The 17,972-nt window shown below is 36.8% G+C and overlaps 1 protein-coding gene across 10 annotated transcripts in view; it reads left to right on the forward strand.

Annotated features, from left to right (window-relative positions):
* Positions 1-17,972, forward strand: part of NRCAM (neuronal cell adhesion molecule) — a 147,729-nt gene that overhangs the window by 91,702 nt on the left and 38,055 nt on the right. For all 10 annotated transcript variants that reach the window (XM_050982170.1, XM_050982182.1, XM_050982146.1 and 7 more), the window contains 8 exons: positions 1,116-1,300; positions 2,730-2,861; positions 10,510-10,653; positions 11,657-11,768; positions 12,097-12,263; positions 12,347-12,494; positions 13,061-13,185; positions 15,825-15,926. In XM_050982170.1, coding sequence (XP_050838127.1) covers positions 1,116-1,300; positions 2,730-2,861; positions 10,510-10,653; positions 11,657-11,768; positions 12,097-12,263; positions 12,347-12,494; positions 13,061-13,185; positions 15,825-15,926 — 1,115 coding nt within the window. The remainder of the gene's footprint in view (positions 1-1,115; positions 1,301-2,729; positions 2,862-10,509; positions 10,654-11,656; positions 11,769-12,096; positions 12,264-12,346; positions 12,495-13,060; positions 13,186-15,824; positions 15,927-17,972) is intronic.

Below are 17,972 nucleotides of genomic sequence, written 5' to 3' on the forward strand. Positions count from 1 at the left end.
ATGAGCTCCACAGGGCGTGCACAGCTTGATCTGAGCCTCAGTGCACTATTCCTCTCTCAGCTGTGGCCTGCTCAGCAGCACCAGCAAAACCACCCCTGTCAGTGGAATTAGCACCAGCCCAGGTAATCTGCATCTGCAATACAGTTACATGCCTTTTGACAACCCTGAAATAAAAGTATTAGGTGATCCACATTCCAGTAAAATGACTGGATAAAACCTGTGAAAAAAATAGACTGTAATATATTGTATGGCTTTGTGTCTTTAGCTGTCATGTAATTAAAAAAACAAATAATCAGTGAGGGAGTACTTGTCTACAAAGGGCCAGATGCAGATTTTATTTGAAGCAACTATTCCTAATCACTGACACTATAATTAAAATTCAGCTTTGTTAGGTGTCTGTGTCATAAAAGATGTGGTATTAGACTGCTAAAGGAACATATGCTTAGAGCCATTACCATTTGAGAGAGGACATTCTAATCAGTAAGCAACAAATTGCAATTTCTTGTAATTTTCAAAGTATATCTCCGTGTGTTTGAACAACTTTCAACTTCTGTGGACAACATGGGGCAGAGCCAAGATTTAGACTCAGTGCAGTGACAAGGAGCTTTACTTGCCTCAGCACTTTTTTTCTTGATTTCTCACAAGAAATTGTGAGAATTGACATTTTTTCTTGATTTCTCACAAGAAATGTTTCTGTCTACTTACAGCTCTTTTGTGAAGTGTATGATGTTCATGAAGCATTAGGATGCTGCTCACACAAAGGACAGTTATAAACTTGTCATTTTATGGAAGCTACCTTTACCATAAGCATCAATTTGATAGTAGAAGCTTGTCTTCATTTATTAACCATCAGGTTTTTAGGTTAATCAGCAGACAAATGTATTCTGTAATTATTAATCCTATGAACAGATGGCCATTGACAACGTTAGTGAGATTTTTCATTTCCTAGAAACAAATGCTGGCATATTTTTCATATTTGTTGGATGTGGCCCAGAATCTGGGTAGAGGCTTTAAAAATAATTATTTATAAAACATATATTAAAATATTAATGTACTGAACTCTTACCTTCCTTTTCTTCAGTCCTTAAATTTGATCTGTGCTTTAACTTCTCCAGACCCACACCGGTAATCCGCTGGATCAAGGAAGGTGGGGAACTGCCAGCCAACAGAACATTTTTTGAAAACTTTAAGAAAACTCTCAAGATTATAGATGTTTCAGAAGCTGACTCTGGGAACTACAAATGTATAGCAAGAAATACTTTAGGTTCAGTTCATCATGTCATTTCAGTAACTGTGAAAGGTAATACTGAAATTATCCTTAATGCAATGTTGTCAAGGGTCTGGAATGCAGGATGGAAGCAGGCTTTCTAGGATGAGGCATAGCTAAAAGGATGAATGATAATGATTAAAAATCACCCTGAATTCTAACACTGGGAGAGCTTTACTATCTATAATATCTTTGTCATCTTTTAAGGTTACTTTGTAAAGCATCAGGCTAAAGTGTTACTGAATTTACTGTAACAGTAGTAAGATAATGCCATTTGCACAAGTGCTACATTTACTGTAGATCCTTTGATTATCTGTCATTAGACTGCTTCTTTCTCTTGCTTCTCTATCTTTGTCCTTATCTCTCTTCATCATTTCATCCTCATTTTCTCCATTTTTCCTCATTCTTATAGCCCAGATTATTTCTTTCCTCTATTTTACTATTGTCTTACACTCTTGTGTTTTTCTTCCTTTTTCTCTTTGACTGATATTTCTGTTCCTATCTTCTTCATGTTTTTAGCAAAGATGATGGCTTATAGTTCTAAAAACATTTACAACATGTTTGTCTAAATAGGAATTGTAAGTATGCTGTGAATACCATGAAACAAAAACCCGTAATGACAGTTAATTAGTCATTGAAATAATCAGCTGTATTGCTTCCTTTGCATGCTAAATAGTCACTTATTTTGTTGTAGATCAGCATCTTTTTATGATCACATTTAACTTCCTTTCTAAGAACAGAAGTTTAATTTTCTGTTTGCATCTGTCCATCAATCCAAAATCTGAAAATTAATTGCAAGATGTGATAATATATGCTGTTTGTGGTTATTTATTGTAGAAAAAGATGTAGAAACATGTGAATTTCTTCTAGTAAGGACAGTGGTTCACCCATTTTGATCTCTGTTTTTTTATCTGTCTCAGGTAAACATCTGGCCCCACTGCAAACTGCCATTGAATTGAGTGAGACCAAGGACTTTGACATTTTAAAATTTCACCCTTCATATGAAATCTTTTTTTTGTAATCAAACCTAAATTAATTCCTAACAGCCTAACTACTAAGAGCATGGATATCTCTGAAATTATTCAGAAGATCACTGCAGTGTCAACAAATGCCATACACAGATAAATTTTGCTTTCTTTAGGAAAGGCAAATTAGATTCAAAGCAGACAACTCTAAATAAAGATCCTCTTTTTGTTTATCTCAGAATTTTAATGCAGTGGGTGACCAGGGGGTCAGTTTGGCCAATGTATGATCTATCACTTAACTGAGTATCACAAACACACACACATATATATTTTTTATATATATAAATATATATGTACATATACAGTAACAGTATAGCTGAAATTCTATATCTACACATAGCTTCTTTGAATTATCTTTTGATTACTATGCCTGGGCCTTATGGTTTTCTGTACATAATTTTGGAAAATAATTGCTGTCTTTCTTTTCTTAAACCCAGCTGCTCCCTACTGGATAACAGCACCCAGAAACTTGGTTTTGTCTCCTGGAGAAGATGGAACACTGATCTGCAGAGCTAATGGCAACCCAAAGCCTAGTATAAGCTGGTTAGCAAATGGTGTTCCTATAGCAAGTAAGATTCTCAATTACCTTACAGGAGCATGAGTAAGAAAATATGAGGAGTCTCAGGGTGGTTTTTGTCAAATAGATGTGAAGAGCCTGTATTTGTGTAGTTTTTTCCTGACAGGTAATGCTAAATCATAAAAGATGTGATAAAATACTGTGGTTTGTAGAAGCTGAACAACAAAATGTGCCTTTGAGAGAACTAAAAGGTGTAATCATGCTCCTGGTTCTTCTGTCTGGCATTCTGCAGGTAGTGTCTTTGTGGATATTGGGTGTTCCCTCTCACAGGGCCATAGCTGGGATGTCATTGTCACCCCTGTGTTTCTGTGGCAGTCATGTCTGCTACCTCTCTCCTTTGCTGTCTCACTGCAACTCTAATGTTGCCTAGGAATCCTAAGTGTGACATAAAAAGTGAAGTCCCCGCATCTGTGGATATACAGAGCACTTGTAGGATTTGCAGTACACTGCAGGATTTGCAGCTTAGTGTGTGTGAGCCTTCCAGGCTTCAGCTCTAAGAAGCTGCAGCAGCGAAACTGTCTGAATGTGTCAGCAGCTACCTTGCAAGCAGTTTGTGCCAAGTCAGTGTCAAAGAAAAGGAACCCCTAAGGCAGTGGAACAGTTGTTTTTGTGTGCATGGGTAAGAAAAGCAGCCCTGAACTGGTGATTGAGCCACTTGATTGCTGCAGTGTTAGGAGTGGCAGTGCTGTGTGACAGACACAAGGTAGCTGCTATATACAGTACAGCTTCCCTTGGAAAGAAGTTGCTAGAGGACACTGTGGTGTGTTGTCAGCTGGGTTTGCACTGAGCATATCCTGTACTGTAAAGTTACCCTTGGTTCTTCTGCCTTTATCCTTCCCCTTTCTCAAACCAATAATAAAAAGCCAGGCAGTCTCACCTGTTGGCTTGTGAGAGATAATGTACTCTAAAATACTGGTCTGTTTAAAGCATGACAGTGTCCCTTGTGTCATTTTCAGAAGTTTAGGAGTTGTTTAAGTCTGTTGATAAAGTATAATTCACCCAGTTTGGGACATGGAGAAGGATTGTGTGTGGTCAGAATCCAGGTAATAGCAAAAAGTAAACAAGAACCCTCATTAGGTATATTTGAACTACTTGGTATACAATAGAGAGTAAACTTAGTTGTAGGGGGAAAAATGCAAAAAAAGGGTATATATTGAAACAAATAGAAATATTTAGCAAATAATCTGTTTCAGGAATCCTAATTAAATGGAAGGTGAAATCTACAGCCTGAGATTTAAATTGAGACATTTCCATTGGTAAATAAGTTTGTAAAATGACATTAATCACCTCATCAAATAATGGCAAGACAGGAAAACAGGAAAATATCAATGTAATTTTGTATAGTATGTATTTTATCATCAAAGTTTGGTACTTGTCCTTCACTTTCCATTCTGGGTCTTTGGTGGTCTCATCTTCCTTTGTTGTTTTCTCTGTACTCACCATTCACTTTTTGTTTATTTGTTTGGAGGAGATTTTTATCCTGCAGTTCTTGTAGTTTAACTATTTTTTCAGGCCTCCTGATGAGTAAAATCTTTTTCATCTGGCTATGAAAGTCAGCTTTGCCTTGCTCCTCTTCCTTATCAAAGCTGTAGGATGAGCTGTTCAAGTACATTTTCCAGAAGAGCAGTGATGTGTTCTGCTTTCTTTCATGGTAACAGTAAAACATTAAGAAACAGAGTTTCCAGAAGCAGCTGCAGGATGCCACGAAATTTCCTAAACACAATGAAGCACATATTGGACTGGCCTTGAGGAATTGGTACACAAAGTCTTGTTGAGGGTATTCAGTAAAAATTAAAAGACTTTAATTAAATTACCCACTCAAACTCAGTAGGGAAAAAAAAAAGAATGCAGGAAATAAGTAAGGGGGCAGCTCAGCCTTATATTAAAGGTCACTTTCACTGCTGAGAAAAGCAGAAGTCTTATCCACATTAAATATTTAAGTGCAAGTTGATTGGATGCTCTAGTACACTGTATCTGTCAGGGCATCTATGAGAGGCATCATGATCACAGAAAGTGCAGTTCTTAAGATTCTTGTGATTGTTTATTAGTCTGAGTTATCAAAAGCTGTTCTGGAAATTACCAAGTACAGTGTGCCCTTTTGTGCACTTGTTACTAAATTATAGAATTGAGCCCCTCATCTTCCAACTGAATGATTAGGAGATCACTGTAAAAGGAAACTAAAGCAGCTGTTTCTGCTTCAGGGCAGTGCTGAGAGAGCTACACCCATGGCAGGGTTTCAAAGAAAAAGAGCTACATTTGAATTTCAAAGCCCTGCTGTCATCATATATCCCACAATGTGCCTCTTGTGGCCTAGTAATCTGTTTGCAATACTTTAATTTTCTGTTGGAAAGCACAACTGGGAGATACTTAATTCTTCCGGTTTTGTTTTTCCATAATAGAGTCAGACAAGGAAGAGGGAATGTTGAAGAAAGAACCATTCGTCCATATCTCAGTCAAAGGCTGAGGTTTAAATATCTATAGGGAAAAGGCAAAAGAAAAAGAAATGGATAAAAATGTAGCATGTGTTAGCAATTATAAAATAAAATTGCAGTGGTGTGAATTTTGTTCAATATTCCAATAATCCAAGTAAAAAAATATTGTTTAAGTCAGATTTTAAGTTTCCCTGAAATATTTTAATTAGGTTTCTTCAACAGTCATGCTGAAAGCACCAGCATTTCAAAAAAAAAAGAAAAAATGCTGCTTTAGACGTGTTGGAATGATGAGGACTTAACTAACCTCCTAATGTTTACTCACAGGAGTATGTTGAATTCACATGCCCAGTCCCGCTAAGGTCAATTAGAATTACTTTGGCAAGTAGCAATTGAAAGTTCAGGCCATGACTCTGTGTTGCCTTGTGCTTCAATTAACACTCAAGATCTGCATTATTTATATCACTGGATAATCCATTGTGTCCCTACTGCTTAGATATTCAGCATGGTTTTACAAAAGGAAAGCCATGCATAAAGTGTCTCAGCTTTTAAGAAAGTAACAACCCAGACTAATTGGGAAGGGGAAATGCTTTCATAATTGGACTTCAGAAAGGCATTGCAAATAATGTACAAAAGACTGGTGTTTTGGTCCAGTGGTTTATAGTTCATGGTGAGCTATTAAATATTAGATACAGACACTTAGATTTATACAAAGCTGTGCAAAGGTGCTGTTTATCTTCTCATTTTACATTCTACATTGAATCTCTAGGTTTGACTTAGTCTCCATTAGTACACATACTGAATTTAAGGGAGAAACATTAGCCCTTAGATTTCTTTCATGAGAGGCCTTGATAATCCCTGGCTGAGAGATTCATCATCCATCGTTTTCTCTGAGAGTACACACCACAAGCTGTTCACTGCAGCCATGGGAGGCTGGGATGAAATTTGCTGACCCTAATTCCCCCTAGTATTTCAGTCTTGGAGAGAAGACTGCATGGGAAGATGTTTATCCACTGCTTCTGCTGTTGTTGTGTTGGAACTTTGCATCCAGCCTAGGAACTTCAGCAGATGAAAAACCTTAGATTATCATTTTTTTTTTCAATTCTGCACAAAATAGTCAAGGACGGTTATAGTTAGTGCAGGTAATGCTGTGCCTTTGGAGACACAGAACTGTCAGAATCAGAAACTCAGGAAGAAATGGATTTCAGTGATCACAGGAAAATAATATGCTGAGGAAAAAGTGAGATTGGTGAGAAAAGGAAAATCACATTCTTTACCATTTCAGTTATCCATGGTTTTTTAATCCAGATTTTTTTCCTTCCCTTTTTTACACATAATAGTATGTTTTAATTACTTCTGTTCGGAGAGCACATGTCATTCTGTCTTTTTTTTTGAGGAAAAAAAGTAATAATGCCATTGTGGTTATATTGAGCAAAAGTAATTTCTTAGGCTGTCAAAAGTTTATGAAACAGATGGAAGTATGCAATCAAATGAACAGAAGTTATTCACAGTGCTGATCTCTAACTACAACAAGAAGTATCTGATGGAGGCCTTGCCTTCTCTGTTTAGGAATATGCTGAACATGGCTAGAGTCAAGAAGCTGTATCATGGTACAGTGTGATGAAAAATTCAAGTGAAACCGTGTCTTTGTTCAGAAAGGACCAAAACACATTCATAAGCTGAGATTCCATGTGATTGGGAGCAAATGTTGGCTGTTAGATTGCACATGTTCACCTGTCTTGTTACAGCAGCAGAACTCCTATAGCTAATCCTCGTAATTCATTATCCTGTTTGTACAAGCTCATTTTAAGTATTACATAGGTTTTTGCTATTTGGCCTATCAGTGCCAAATTCAGATTTGTCTAATGTGTCAAAAGCATTTTCTCTTTCTCATGCTACTATCATGTAACGTGACCAGAATATTCATACATACAAACAAGCAGAGGTTGAGGAACCCTGCCATCACTTCTTTTCCCCAGGAAAAGATTTAATTTTTTTTTTTCATGGTAGATTGGTATATGGAAGGGCTGAAGTACTGCATGCTATTTTTCCTCCGGTTTTACTGGCAAGACTGACCTTTAGGAATCCCAGGTCCCGAAGACAGAGGAAAAGACTAGAATGAGATGTACCCTTGATGGAAAAGGATTAGGTCAGGAGCAAACTGAACATACCTAAGTGTGTGGCCCCTGATGGGATGTAGCCACAAGCATCTGACTGAGCTGGCATATGTCATTGCAACTGGGAGAAGTGCCTAAAGATGGAGAGAAAGCAAATGCTATTCCTGTCTTCAACGAGCCAGAAGGAGAAATCAGGGAACTACAGTCATCTTTATCCCTGTGAAGGTGATGGAGCAGCTAATTCTGCAAACCATTTCAAGGCACATTAAGGACAGGAAAACTTTCAGGAGTAGTTTTTATGGCTTCACTAAGGGGTGACCAACTTCATGCATTTCTATGATGAAATGACTGACCAGGTAGAAGAGGGCAAGAGAAGTGGGTAATGTCTGCCTGGACTGCAATGAGAGCTTTGACACTACAGACACATTAGATCCTCATGGACAAGCTGTTGATGTCAGGGCTGGATAAACAGCAGAGAGGTGGATAGAAAAATGGCTGAAGGCCAGACCCAGAGAGGGTGGTCAGTGGAACAAAGTCCTGCACCTGGGGAGGAGCAGCCTTAGTGCCAGTACATGCTGGGGGCCATCCAGATGGATAGTGCCTTAGCAGAACAGGACTTGAGCATCCTGGTAGATGCCAAGTTGACCATGAGCCAGCAATGTGCCCTTGTGGCAAAGAGGCTAGCGTTATCCTGAGCTACAAGAGACAAAAGTGTAGCCAGCAGGTAGAGGAAAGTGATCCTTCCCCCATCTGGACACAGTTCTGGATAACTGGGTACAAGTGGCCCTGCTTGAGGAGAGGGTTGGACCAAATGACCTCCAAAAGTCCCTTCCAAGCTCAATGTTTCTGTGTCTGTGAGTGCAGCAGTGCGTGCTTCAGACCATTAAAGAAGCTGTATTCAACAGACAGTTAAATAGACGTCTGTCTTAACAGGGAGCTTTTGAATCAGTGCCCTTCAGCATCCAATTGGCTAGACCAATTAACAGAAAGCACCAGCTAACCTGACACTTCTGCCTTCTTTTCTCTTGGGACCCCAGCTTGAAGCCCTTTTCAGACAACAGGCACCTCCTTTCCTTCAGATAGCTGAAAGAGGATATCTCCTTTTTTCCTTCAGGACAGCAGTGGGAAGGGAAGATGCTGCCCCTCTTTTTCTGTAGTAATTTAGTGGTTAGATCATTCTTTCCAAATGCAGTTCCTTCAGCCATAGCAGACAGAATTAATGGCTTCCATCTCTCAGGAGCCTACCATCATCCTGTAAGGGATTATGTGTTGGAGTGTCTGTGCACCCATTAATGACCCACCTGGGTGCAGAAAGTGCTGCAGGATTCAGAGGGCATGAGTGAAGGGAAGCCCAGAGCCCAGGGCTGGAAGCAGCCATGCTTGGAGTGGCTGTGGGCAGTTCTCCTTCCTCGTGGGAGAGCAGTTGTGCCTGTCTTCTGTTTAACTGTGATTTGTATGCACAAACAGACTGCTTCCCGCAGCTGACTGGCCTGCCTGCTGGGCTGCTCACCTGCTCCGGCTATTTTCAGCCCATGAATCTTTTAATGAAAATGGCATCTACGTAGAAAAGGAGGCAATGTGAAACATGGAACACAATAGTCAGTAAAGCAAAAGAGAGAAAAATGTGTGCCAGCAACCCAGAAGTCCAGAGAATAAGCATTTAAAATCTCAGTAGTAGCTTTTTGTTCCTTCCCGAAATGTTTGAATTTGTGATGTTGATTTGAACTCAGACTGATGGAAGATGAGAAAAAATGGAAATGGAAATCTGTTCTTGAGGCAGCTGTTTGGAAATTGAGGTATTTACTTGAAAAATGACCTTAGATTTCATCCAAGCTGGAAATACCCTTAAGCAGAAGCACAGAACTCTGTTCCTCTTCATCTGGTTTCTTTTGTGGAGAATTCAGTAATATATATTTAAAAAAAATGCAGGAGAAATATCTCCATTTTCTTTACAGATGAGAACTAAGGTATTGGCTGAATCAAAAGATTCCTGTCACAGAAAATTGATGTTAATTTACTTGATTGATCTTTTTTTATGAATTCAAATAAGAATTTCCTTGCATGAGAATGTGTTCCACAAATATACTTTTTCAAGCTTCAGTAAGGGTGTCAATTTTGATGATGCAGCCAAACTACGACGCATTTATTTCTGTATAAATACATCTGTTTTTCATATTAGTAGATCAATAATTTTACCATTATTTTTCATTATTAATAATATTTGTGCTTTTTAATACAATAATAATATATCTGGTCTTATTTAGTATGTTCATTAAATATTAAACTATAGATTTTTCATTTTTATGCAGCGTGGTGTTACAAGCTAAGTTTTTTCTTCATTCTACTTCTTTAATGCCATTCAGTTGTATCAGAACTGGCAGCTATTACTCTTCTTCAGTATTTTCTTAGAATTTTATTATCAGTGATGTCTTGGGTGGTTCTGTGATGCAGAAGCTGTTTGCCAACTCAGACCACTCCAGAACAGTTGAGGAAATGGCATTGTATCATTCTTACATAAGGGAAAGAGTGCCACCTACTGAGGCACTAACTCTGCTTGTGAGACGATGGTTTCTTGACTTGGTTGGAAGGAATGCTTATTCTTTACTCTGAGATAATTTTCAACTGAGTTTGGCTATTTTTATGTTTGGAAAATTATTTATGGTATAACAATCAATTTGAAACTTTAAAGTCACTAGGACTAAAGAGGACTATGTCATTGCATCAGCATTTTCTTTTGACATTCAGAAATATTTCTGTAATTTTCCAGATATTGACTGTATTTGCCTGAATCTCATAATATTGGTATCTTTTCTCTGTTTTCTGTGCAAAATACAATGTCACTACCTTGGAAAACAAACAAAAAACTTCTCAAAAAATGGGAACTCTACCATCCTGCGTTAGTACCTGTAGAATGAGAAGAACTTTTTAAAGTGTATTAAAATTCACATTTTTACTAGTGATCAGTCATCCAGGGGAAAAAAAAACTTAAAGGGTAAATTGGTCTTTCAGATTCTTCCTTCTTTTCAGAAGTAGGAAACTTGCAATCCAATAGCAGTTTAGGAAAAGCAGTAACTGTTTTTCTTTACACCAACAGTTGCCCCAGAGGATCCTAGCAGGAGGGTGGATGGTGACACCATTATTTTCTCACACGTGCAAGAAAGGTCAAGTGCTGTCTATCAGTGCAATGCTTCTAATGAGTATGGATACTTGCTAGCAAATGCATTTGTGAATGTTCTGGGTAAGAAAAAGACTTCTTATTTTTCTCTTTTCTTGGGTATTTAGTTGTCTCCTGCTAATACACAGACTCTCTGCTCAAGCCTTGCTTGAGGTTTTCATTGGCAATTGATATATTTCCTGGCCCCTGTAAAGAGCAAGGGTATATATAGCTTTTTTTTTTCTAGTGTATTCCTGAATTTCACTGTTCCAAAGTGAGAAGGATAGATGTGAAAGCTGTGAAAAGTTGGAAGAAATTTTATCTCTCTTTTGGTTTTTTTTGTTTGTGTAAGTCAGTCAAACAGAAGCCAGACAAAGAAGGAAGGAATTAGTGTTGCTTAAGTTAGTACATTTCAATACAGTTTCATTGAGTCTGGATGTTTTGGATTAGTGGGATAGATGATCTCCAAGTTACTGCTGCAAAGAGACATGATTATGCATTTGTCTCTAAGGCTTCCCTGGCATGTGTTTCTGATTACAATATGTTGTGGCTCCTCTAATTCTTCTCACTGAATTAAAAAAAGCTAGTAGCAAAATCCTAGGCAGAATGGCCTCTAGTGACTCTCTTCCAGGAACTGGCAGATATGTTGATTGACACTGTTGTTTAAAAGAAAGAAAATGTAGGTGCTACACTAAAAATGCATCCTAGCTTCTTTCTGCCTGCAGGTTTGTTTGCAATTAGCTAGTTTGGTCTGTACCCAGGAGATTATCTTCTTGAAGTATATACTGATTTAAATTTTCCAATTGAAATCATTGCCTTTGGTGCCCATCACTATTACTTGTAAATAGGCAAGAACCAGTTGTTTTCCACAAGATAATTTCCCTGCATTAACTTTTCCTCAGGCTAGTACCAGTAGAATGTATTTGAGCCCAGACTGAGTCCCAAAATCGTCCCAGGGAAAAATGTTTTTATGTAATTCTTTAGGCCATTCTTGATGTCTTTGTATTTTGTGTTTGTAACTCCATTTTTTACTATGTATTTGCTATTTGTACCTTTGAACTATATGCAGATATCTTTGTCTTTTCAGCGGAGCCACCCAGAATTCTAACTCCTGCTAATAAACTGTATCAAGTCATTGCAGACAGCCCCGCATTGCTGGACTGTGCTTATTTTGGGTCACCTAAGCCTGAAATTGAATGGTAAGCTCTGCCTGTGTTTATGTTACAGAAGATGAGCCAGTTATATCTATGGAAACAAACACTTGAAGCTTTAAAATTCTTTGAAATCTATTTACAATTTTAAAATAATGTTTTTAAAATATATGCTGTATACAATTTTCTAATACAATATTGCATGTACTCAATGAACCAGCAGTAAAGTTATGCCGAAAGAGTCAAGTTTAAGTTTCTTTGAGTGCTTCTGTCTCTATTATCTAATATGGCAGTCCTAAGTTTGTATTTTATTGACAACAAAACCATACAGAATTTAATTGTGATGCTGGCTAATGCTATTACTTCTTATACAAAGGTTTAAAGGAGTGAAAGGTAGCATCTTGCGTGGAAATGAGTACGTTTTCCATGATAATGGAACCTTGGAAATTCCAGTGGCTCAGAAGAATAGTGCTGGTACATACACGTGTGTAGCAAGGAATGAATTAGGAAAGATACAAAATGAGGTGCAGTTGGAAATTAAAGGTGAGAAATTTGTCCATCTTGCATCAGTGATTAGTACAGAATTTCAGACTTTCTGGATATCTAATTTTAATTTGAAATTTCAGATCCCACGATGATCATTAAACAGCCAGAATACAAAGTGATTCAGAGATATGGCCAGGTTTCTTTTGAGTGTATAATAAAACATGATTCTACCTTACTACCAACAGTTACATGGTTGAAGGATAATGATGAACTTCCAGATGATGAAAGGTAAGGACCACATAGTTTTCCTTTATTTTAAATTTTCTAGGTCCTTTTGTCTGCTCCTTTTCCTGATCTTTGAAAGGAACATACTGACCTATTGACATATTTTCCAAAGAAGACTGATAAACATCATGGCTATCCAATATTTCGTGACTAAAGGACCTACCGAGTGTGATGAAAATATCAAGATAGAATTAAAAATAAAATATAAAGATGTAAACATTTATACAAACTCTCCACACTGACCTTATAGATTAAGTGTAAGGTAAAGATAAGTGACTTAAGAAGCCAAACAGATAACAGAAAACTATTTTGCTCTGGATCACAAATATCTAAAATTTGTTTGAATATATTTGGAAAGTAAAGCACATTAGAAAAGAAGACACTGTGGGAAGATGGTCAAGAGCAATGAAGAAGAAAAAAAAGAGATTATTTTGTTTCATAGCTTATCTTGGGTAAACATAGCTGTTTAGGTGTGTACAGGTATATGGGATTTCATAATGTTTTATGCAATTTTCTTATAACAGTGCCAGTTATTGAAAAATAAGTGGCTGAATTTATTGTTTTTACAGGTTTCTAGTTGGTAAAGACAACTTGACCATTATGAATGTTACTGATAAAGATGATGGAACATACACTTGCATAGTTAATACTACTCTGGACAGTGTTTCAGCAAGTGCTGTGCTTACTGTTGTTGGTAAGAATGCTCTCAAACTTCTACTGTTAAGTATGAAAACAGCATTAGATTTAAAGTGAGAAGCACAAACATAGTTTTGGTTTTTAGGACAGGATAACAGAAATGCCACCTAAGTGTCCATGTGTTTCAGTTTTTAAAGAATGTAGACTCACAGTTTGCATTTGAATCAGCTGCTTACAAAACTAATGAGTAGCTACAGGGCAGATTCGTGCTGTATAGCTTTTTATTTTGACCATATCTGAGCTACTACAGGAAATTAGATTTTGCAGGGTATTTGAACATGAACATGGCAGAGTCACAGAATGTCTAAGGTTGGAAGGTGTCTTTAAGGTCATCTGGTTCTAACCCCCTGCCTTGGGCAGGGACACCTTCCACACAGCCTGTCTGGTTAAACTGTTCCCGTGTCTCACTGTAAGAAATGTCTTCCTAATACATAACACAAACCCTCTCTGCTTTAGCTGAAGCCATTCCCCCTTGTCTTACCATGCCCTTGTGAAAAGTCCCTCTCCAGCTCTCTTGGAGCCTGTGTGGGTGCTGGGGGCTGCTCAAAGGTTCCCCAGAGTCTTCTCTTCTTTGGGCTGAGCAGCCCCAACTCTCAGCCTGTCTTCATAGGAGAGGTGCTCCATCTCTGTTGTCACCTTGGTGGCTCTACTCTGGACTCCTTCCAACAAGAATATGTCTCTGTTGTGCTGGGAGAGTGTTATTTTTCTTCAACACTTAAATTATTCTTCAGAAAGACTGAGCAGACTGGGCTGTGTGACTTCTCATGGATTGTCTTTTTAGTTTAGTTCTCTGTTAAGTTTTATGATTGCAGATTCTTGCCAAATGTATTACTTTGCCCCTTCTCCAATTTGTAAGAAAGTTTTAAGTAGATTTCCTGAATGATTCTTACATGAGTTCAATCTGAGACTCAGAGCAAGTATGTTTGTGTGATAAAATTCTGCTGTGATCTTACATCTATCCAGGTATGATCTAAGCCAAAAAAATAGTACTTACTTAGGCATTTTAATAGGATTGCTTGCTTTATTTATTTTTTTGATCTATCCTTATTTTGAAAATGAATTAAATATTCAAGAATACATTTTTAGCTCTTCAGTGAAAAATTGTAATGTTTTTTTAAATTAACCATTTAATCTGAATAAGTTAACTTTTCTTTGTCTCTAATAACTATAGTCTTAAACTACCTACAATATTCTGTTTCTTTGGCTACTAACTGATTAAATCCTTTATATTAATGTTCTTTTCAGCTGCTCCCCCAACACCAGCTGTCATTTACGGTAAACTAAAACAAAGTTCTCCTTCTACATCATCAGGCATATTGCTCAGTTGCCTGTTGCCATTTTTTTTTGGCCTTTTTTTTTCCCCTTTTCCTCTGTGTGTGTGTCTGTGTCTGTGTTGTTTCATGTCATTTTACCAACTACTCCATTACTGTAGCACAGAACTTTGTAATGTTACAGTGCAGGCTGCTTTGTATTTAGGGAATAAGTGGTTTTCAGAGATAAATTATTTTTAATAAGACTGGGTGTAAGATGGCAATGTTTTTCTCATAGATCATACTGTAATACAAGTTAGTTCTATAATAAATGAAATATCTAAAATGTAAATCCAACTCTTTGGTGAAAGGTAATTCACTATTAAAGACTTTGCAGCAAACAAATTATGTTTTATGTTAACATTGGTTTTGCAGCCTTGTATTCCTGCTCTATTTTATTTCACAGTTTATCTTAATTTTACTCCACTCATAAGATGAATATGATCATATTGACCACTTTGACTTATAATTGATGAAATCACCAAAATTTTAAAATTTAAGTTAAAACTTAAAAATCTGTTAGTCAGGCATAGTCTTATATTTGATCGTATGGAGCCTTTAATTTAGTAGTATGTTTTTTGAATTTGGGGGTTCAAGTGCAATATAATAAGCTAAAATGCTTTTAAGTTTAAGGGTTTCAAGCACTTTTATGTAAATCCTATCAGTGAAAATGATTATGTATTCTTTCATGAACCTACTTATTAGTCATGCTTGTTGTGTGTAACAAATCATATAATAAAATTACCTTCATGAATTTGGAACAGACAAATGCATCTTTATGCATCATAGGGATTTATAATAACAGCTTGCATGGTATTTCTTAGTCTTTTAAGAAAAATAACAAAAAATAAATAATTTAGTAACTTGCAATTAGTTTCTGTTTGAAGTATACTTGTTTTGAATTGACATAAAAACATTTGTAATTATTCTAGAAGAGCTTCTTTTATATGAATGTTTCTTTATTTTTCATGTTGTATGAAGTATGTCTGTTACAATAGATAACCACCCATAATCATTCAAAGATAAAGAAGCATTTCATAATTCCTTGCATCTCGTCACATTTTTATATCACAATGCACTCAAACATAGATAAAAATAAATACCAATTCTTGTTAATGTGTAGAAGTTTCCAGGTTACATCAATTGTCCATTTTTGTCTGTTTTGTAATTACTGCATGCAATTAGTCTTTAAGTCATGCTTACGTAAGTGAGTAGACCTGCCCTGCTGTATTTGTGGCATTCTTTGATTGGAATGTGAGGATTTTTTTCAAATATTAAAGTACATATTCTGGTGTGGTTTCTTACTTTGTGTTCATTTGATTTACAGCTCGGCCAAATCCACCCTTTGACTTGGAACTGACAGGTCAGCTAGAAAGAAGCGTTGATCTCTCATGGATACCAGGGGATGAAAACAACAGTCCCATTACAAGTATGTTTGTTTGCATCTACTACACTGCATGGAAGGTGTTCTTCTAACTGTTCTCAAATTCCAAAAATTTCTGGAATAAATGTTGTGACAGTGTGGGAAACTGGTAAATTAATTCTCTATGGCTGGCATTTATTTACATAACACACCCTTAACAACTACTGTACAGCCAAGCAGGAAGACCAGAAGAGCTGGGCTTTTTTATTCAAAAACTTGTGCTAGATAATATAGAAGTTATATTTACTAGATATGAGGTCTGTCTGACAAGGTCCAATTTTATGAATATGGAGAGAGCAGTCTTGTTCATTGCTTGTATGCTTCTGAAGGAAAGAGCTATTAACATCTTGAATTAACTCTTTTGCAATTCCATGAATTTGAAATAGCATCAATACCACCATTGTCAGTGATTACCCATCTCTGCTGGGGCAGAAGTTTATTCTTTTCTCATGAAAATATAAGGTATATAGTTTTTCTGGGTTTTTTCCTAGTCCAGACAGTTTAAAGAATAAACTACATCCATTAAACTAAACAATTAAATATGTATACAATTCTGAGGCAGTAAATTGATATTAAATGCTGTTATTCTTCCCATTAAAGCATAATGAAAACTCTTGCTTATATTGAGCAGAGAGGATAAAGGGGGAATTTAGGAGCAAGGAACAAAGATATTAATGTTTGTTTTCCAAAAAATTATGGGATTAGAAAGACTTTTTGGCATTATGTTTTCCCTGTGAGCAAGTTAATTCAATTATTTCATAATTTATGCAGTGTGTTTTTAGATAGTAACTGCCACAAGTTGCTAAGACCAGTGTAGATGTTATATTTGGAACTAATTAGTTAGACTTACCTACTTTGCTCTCCAGGGTTTGATGGTGGGTTGGTATCAACACTGAAAACAAACCATAAGGATCAGGAATCTGGAAAGGAAAATTTGTAAAAGACGAAATTTCACAAGTTTCTGAACACATCAAAGATTTTGAATACATTTTAATGAAACTCTAAGTGATTTTTCTGAAATTTTACAGTCTCAGGCATCTCTAATGTATATCAACTAGTAATATACCTTAAAATATATTATATAGAAGATCAGTGTAAATCAATGTAAACAGTTGAATAGTGGTTTATTCATATACATATACTTTCATTAGTATATGTCTATGAATAAACCACTATTCTCATTTTTTCCACGACATAAGTGTTGTCTTTCTGTAGGAATGAGATCACACTGTTGCAAAAGAGTTAATAATAAGCAGCGTTGTCTCTTGTAGGTTTTTCTTGAATGATATACTGCATGCACTCTCATGTTGAAAACTGAAGTCGTCTAACTAAATAATGCTGGGTTTAATTATAATACAATTTATATTTCTGCATGGTCTTCTTAGACGCTGCAGAATAAGGCATTTGCTTTCCAAGTAAGCCTATTTCTTTTGCTGCTGCTATCACTTCAAAGTGCAGTTGAAGACTCAAGGATTGCACTTCATTAGGAGTGATCTGTTTGCACAGTATGACTGCCGTGCTAGAATCTCTCTGAAAGCTCAGATAGGTTTTTATTCCCCTTGAAGTTGCCTATAAATTATTCTACTGGAGGTGCAGGCAGAAGGCCAGTGGCCAGGGAAGCAAAAAGCAGTAGTGGAAGCATTTTTGGCATATAATATTCTCGCCTTTTCAGCAAGGCTTTATCCAGGAGACATCCCATCCCAAGACCTGTAGCACTGAGCACACAACAGCAGCAGTAGCTCAGACAGTAATTTGGGGTCAATTCTCCCTCTTACTACTTAGGTCAGAAAGAAATTGCCAGCCAGAAGGCTATGATTAGTACTACTTACCTCTTTTACATCTTGCTCTTCAAATTGTTGTGCATTTTTCTGTGTGGTGCTGTAAGTATTCTTCTAAAAAAAATTTCTAGATGCCACTCCGAATTTTTTTTGTAGTCCGAACGGGATCAATCTTGAGTCATATTCTGTTTCTACCCACACAGGAGACAGAGGAAAATTCTTGTTACACAACACACAAATATTTGATGCTGCAGGTTCTGTGGAATGTATTCAG

The sequence above is a fragment of the Serinus canaria genome, chromosome 1A, assembly GCF_022539315.1.
Source record: "Serinus canaria isolate serCan28SL12 chromosome 1A, serCan2020, whole genome shotgun sequence".
NCBI lineage: Eukaryota > Metazoa > Chordata > Aves > Passeriformes > Fringillidae > Serinus > Serinus canaria.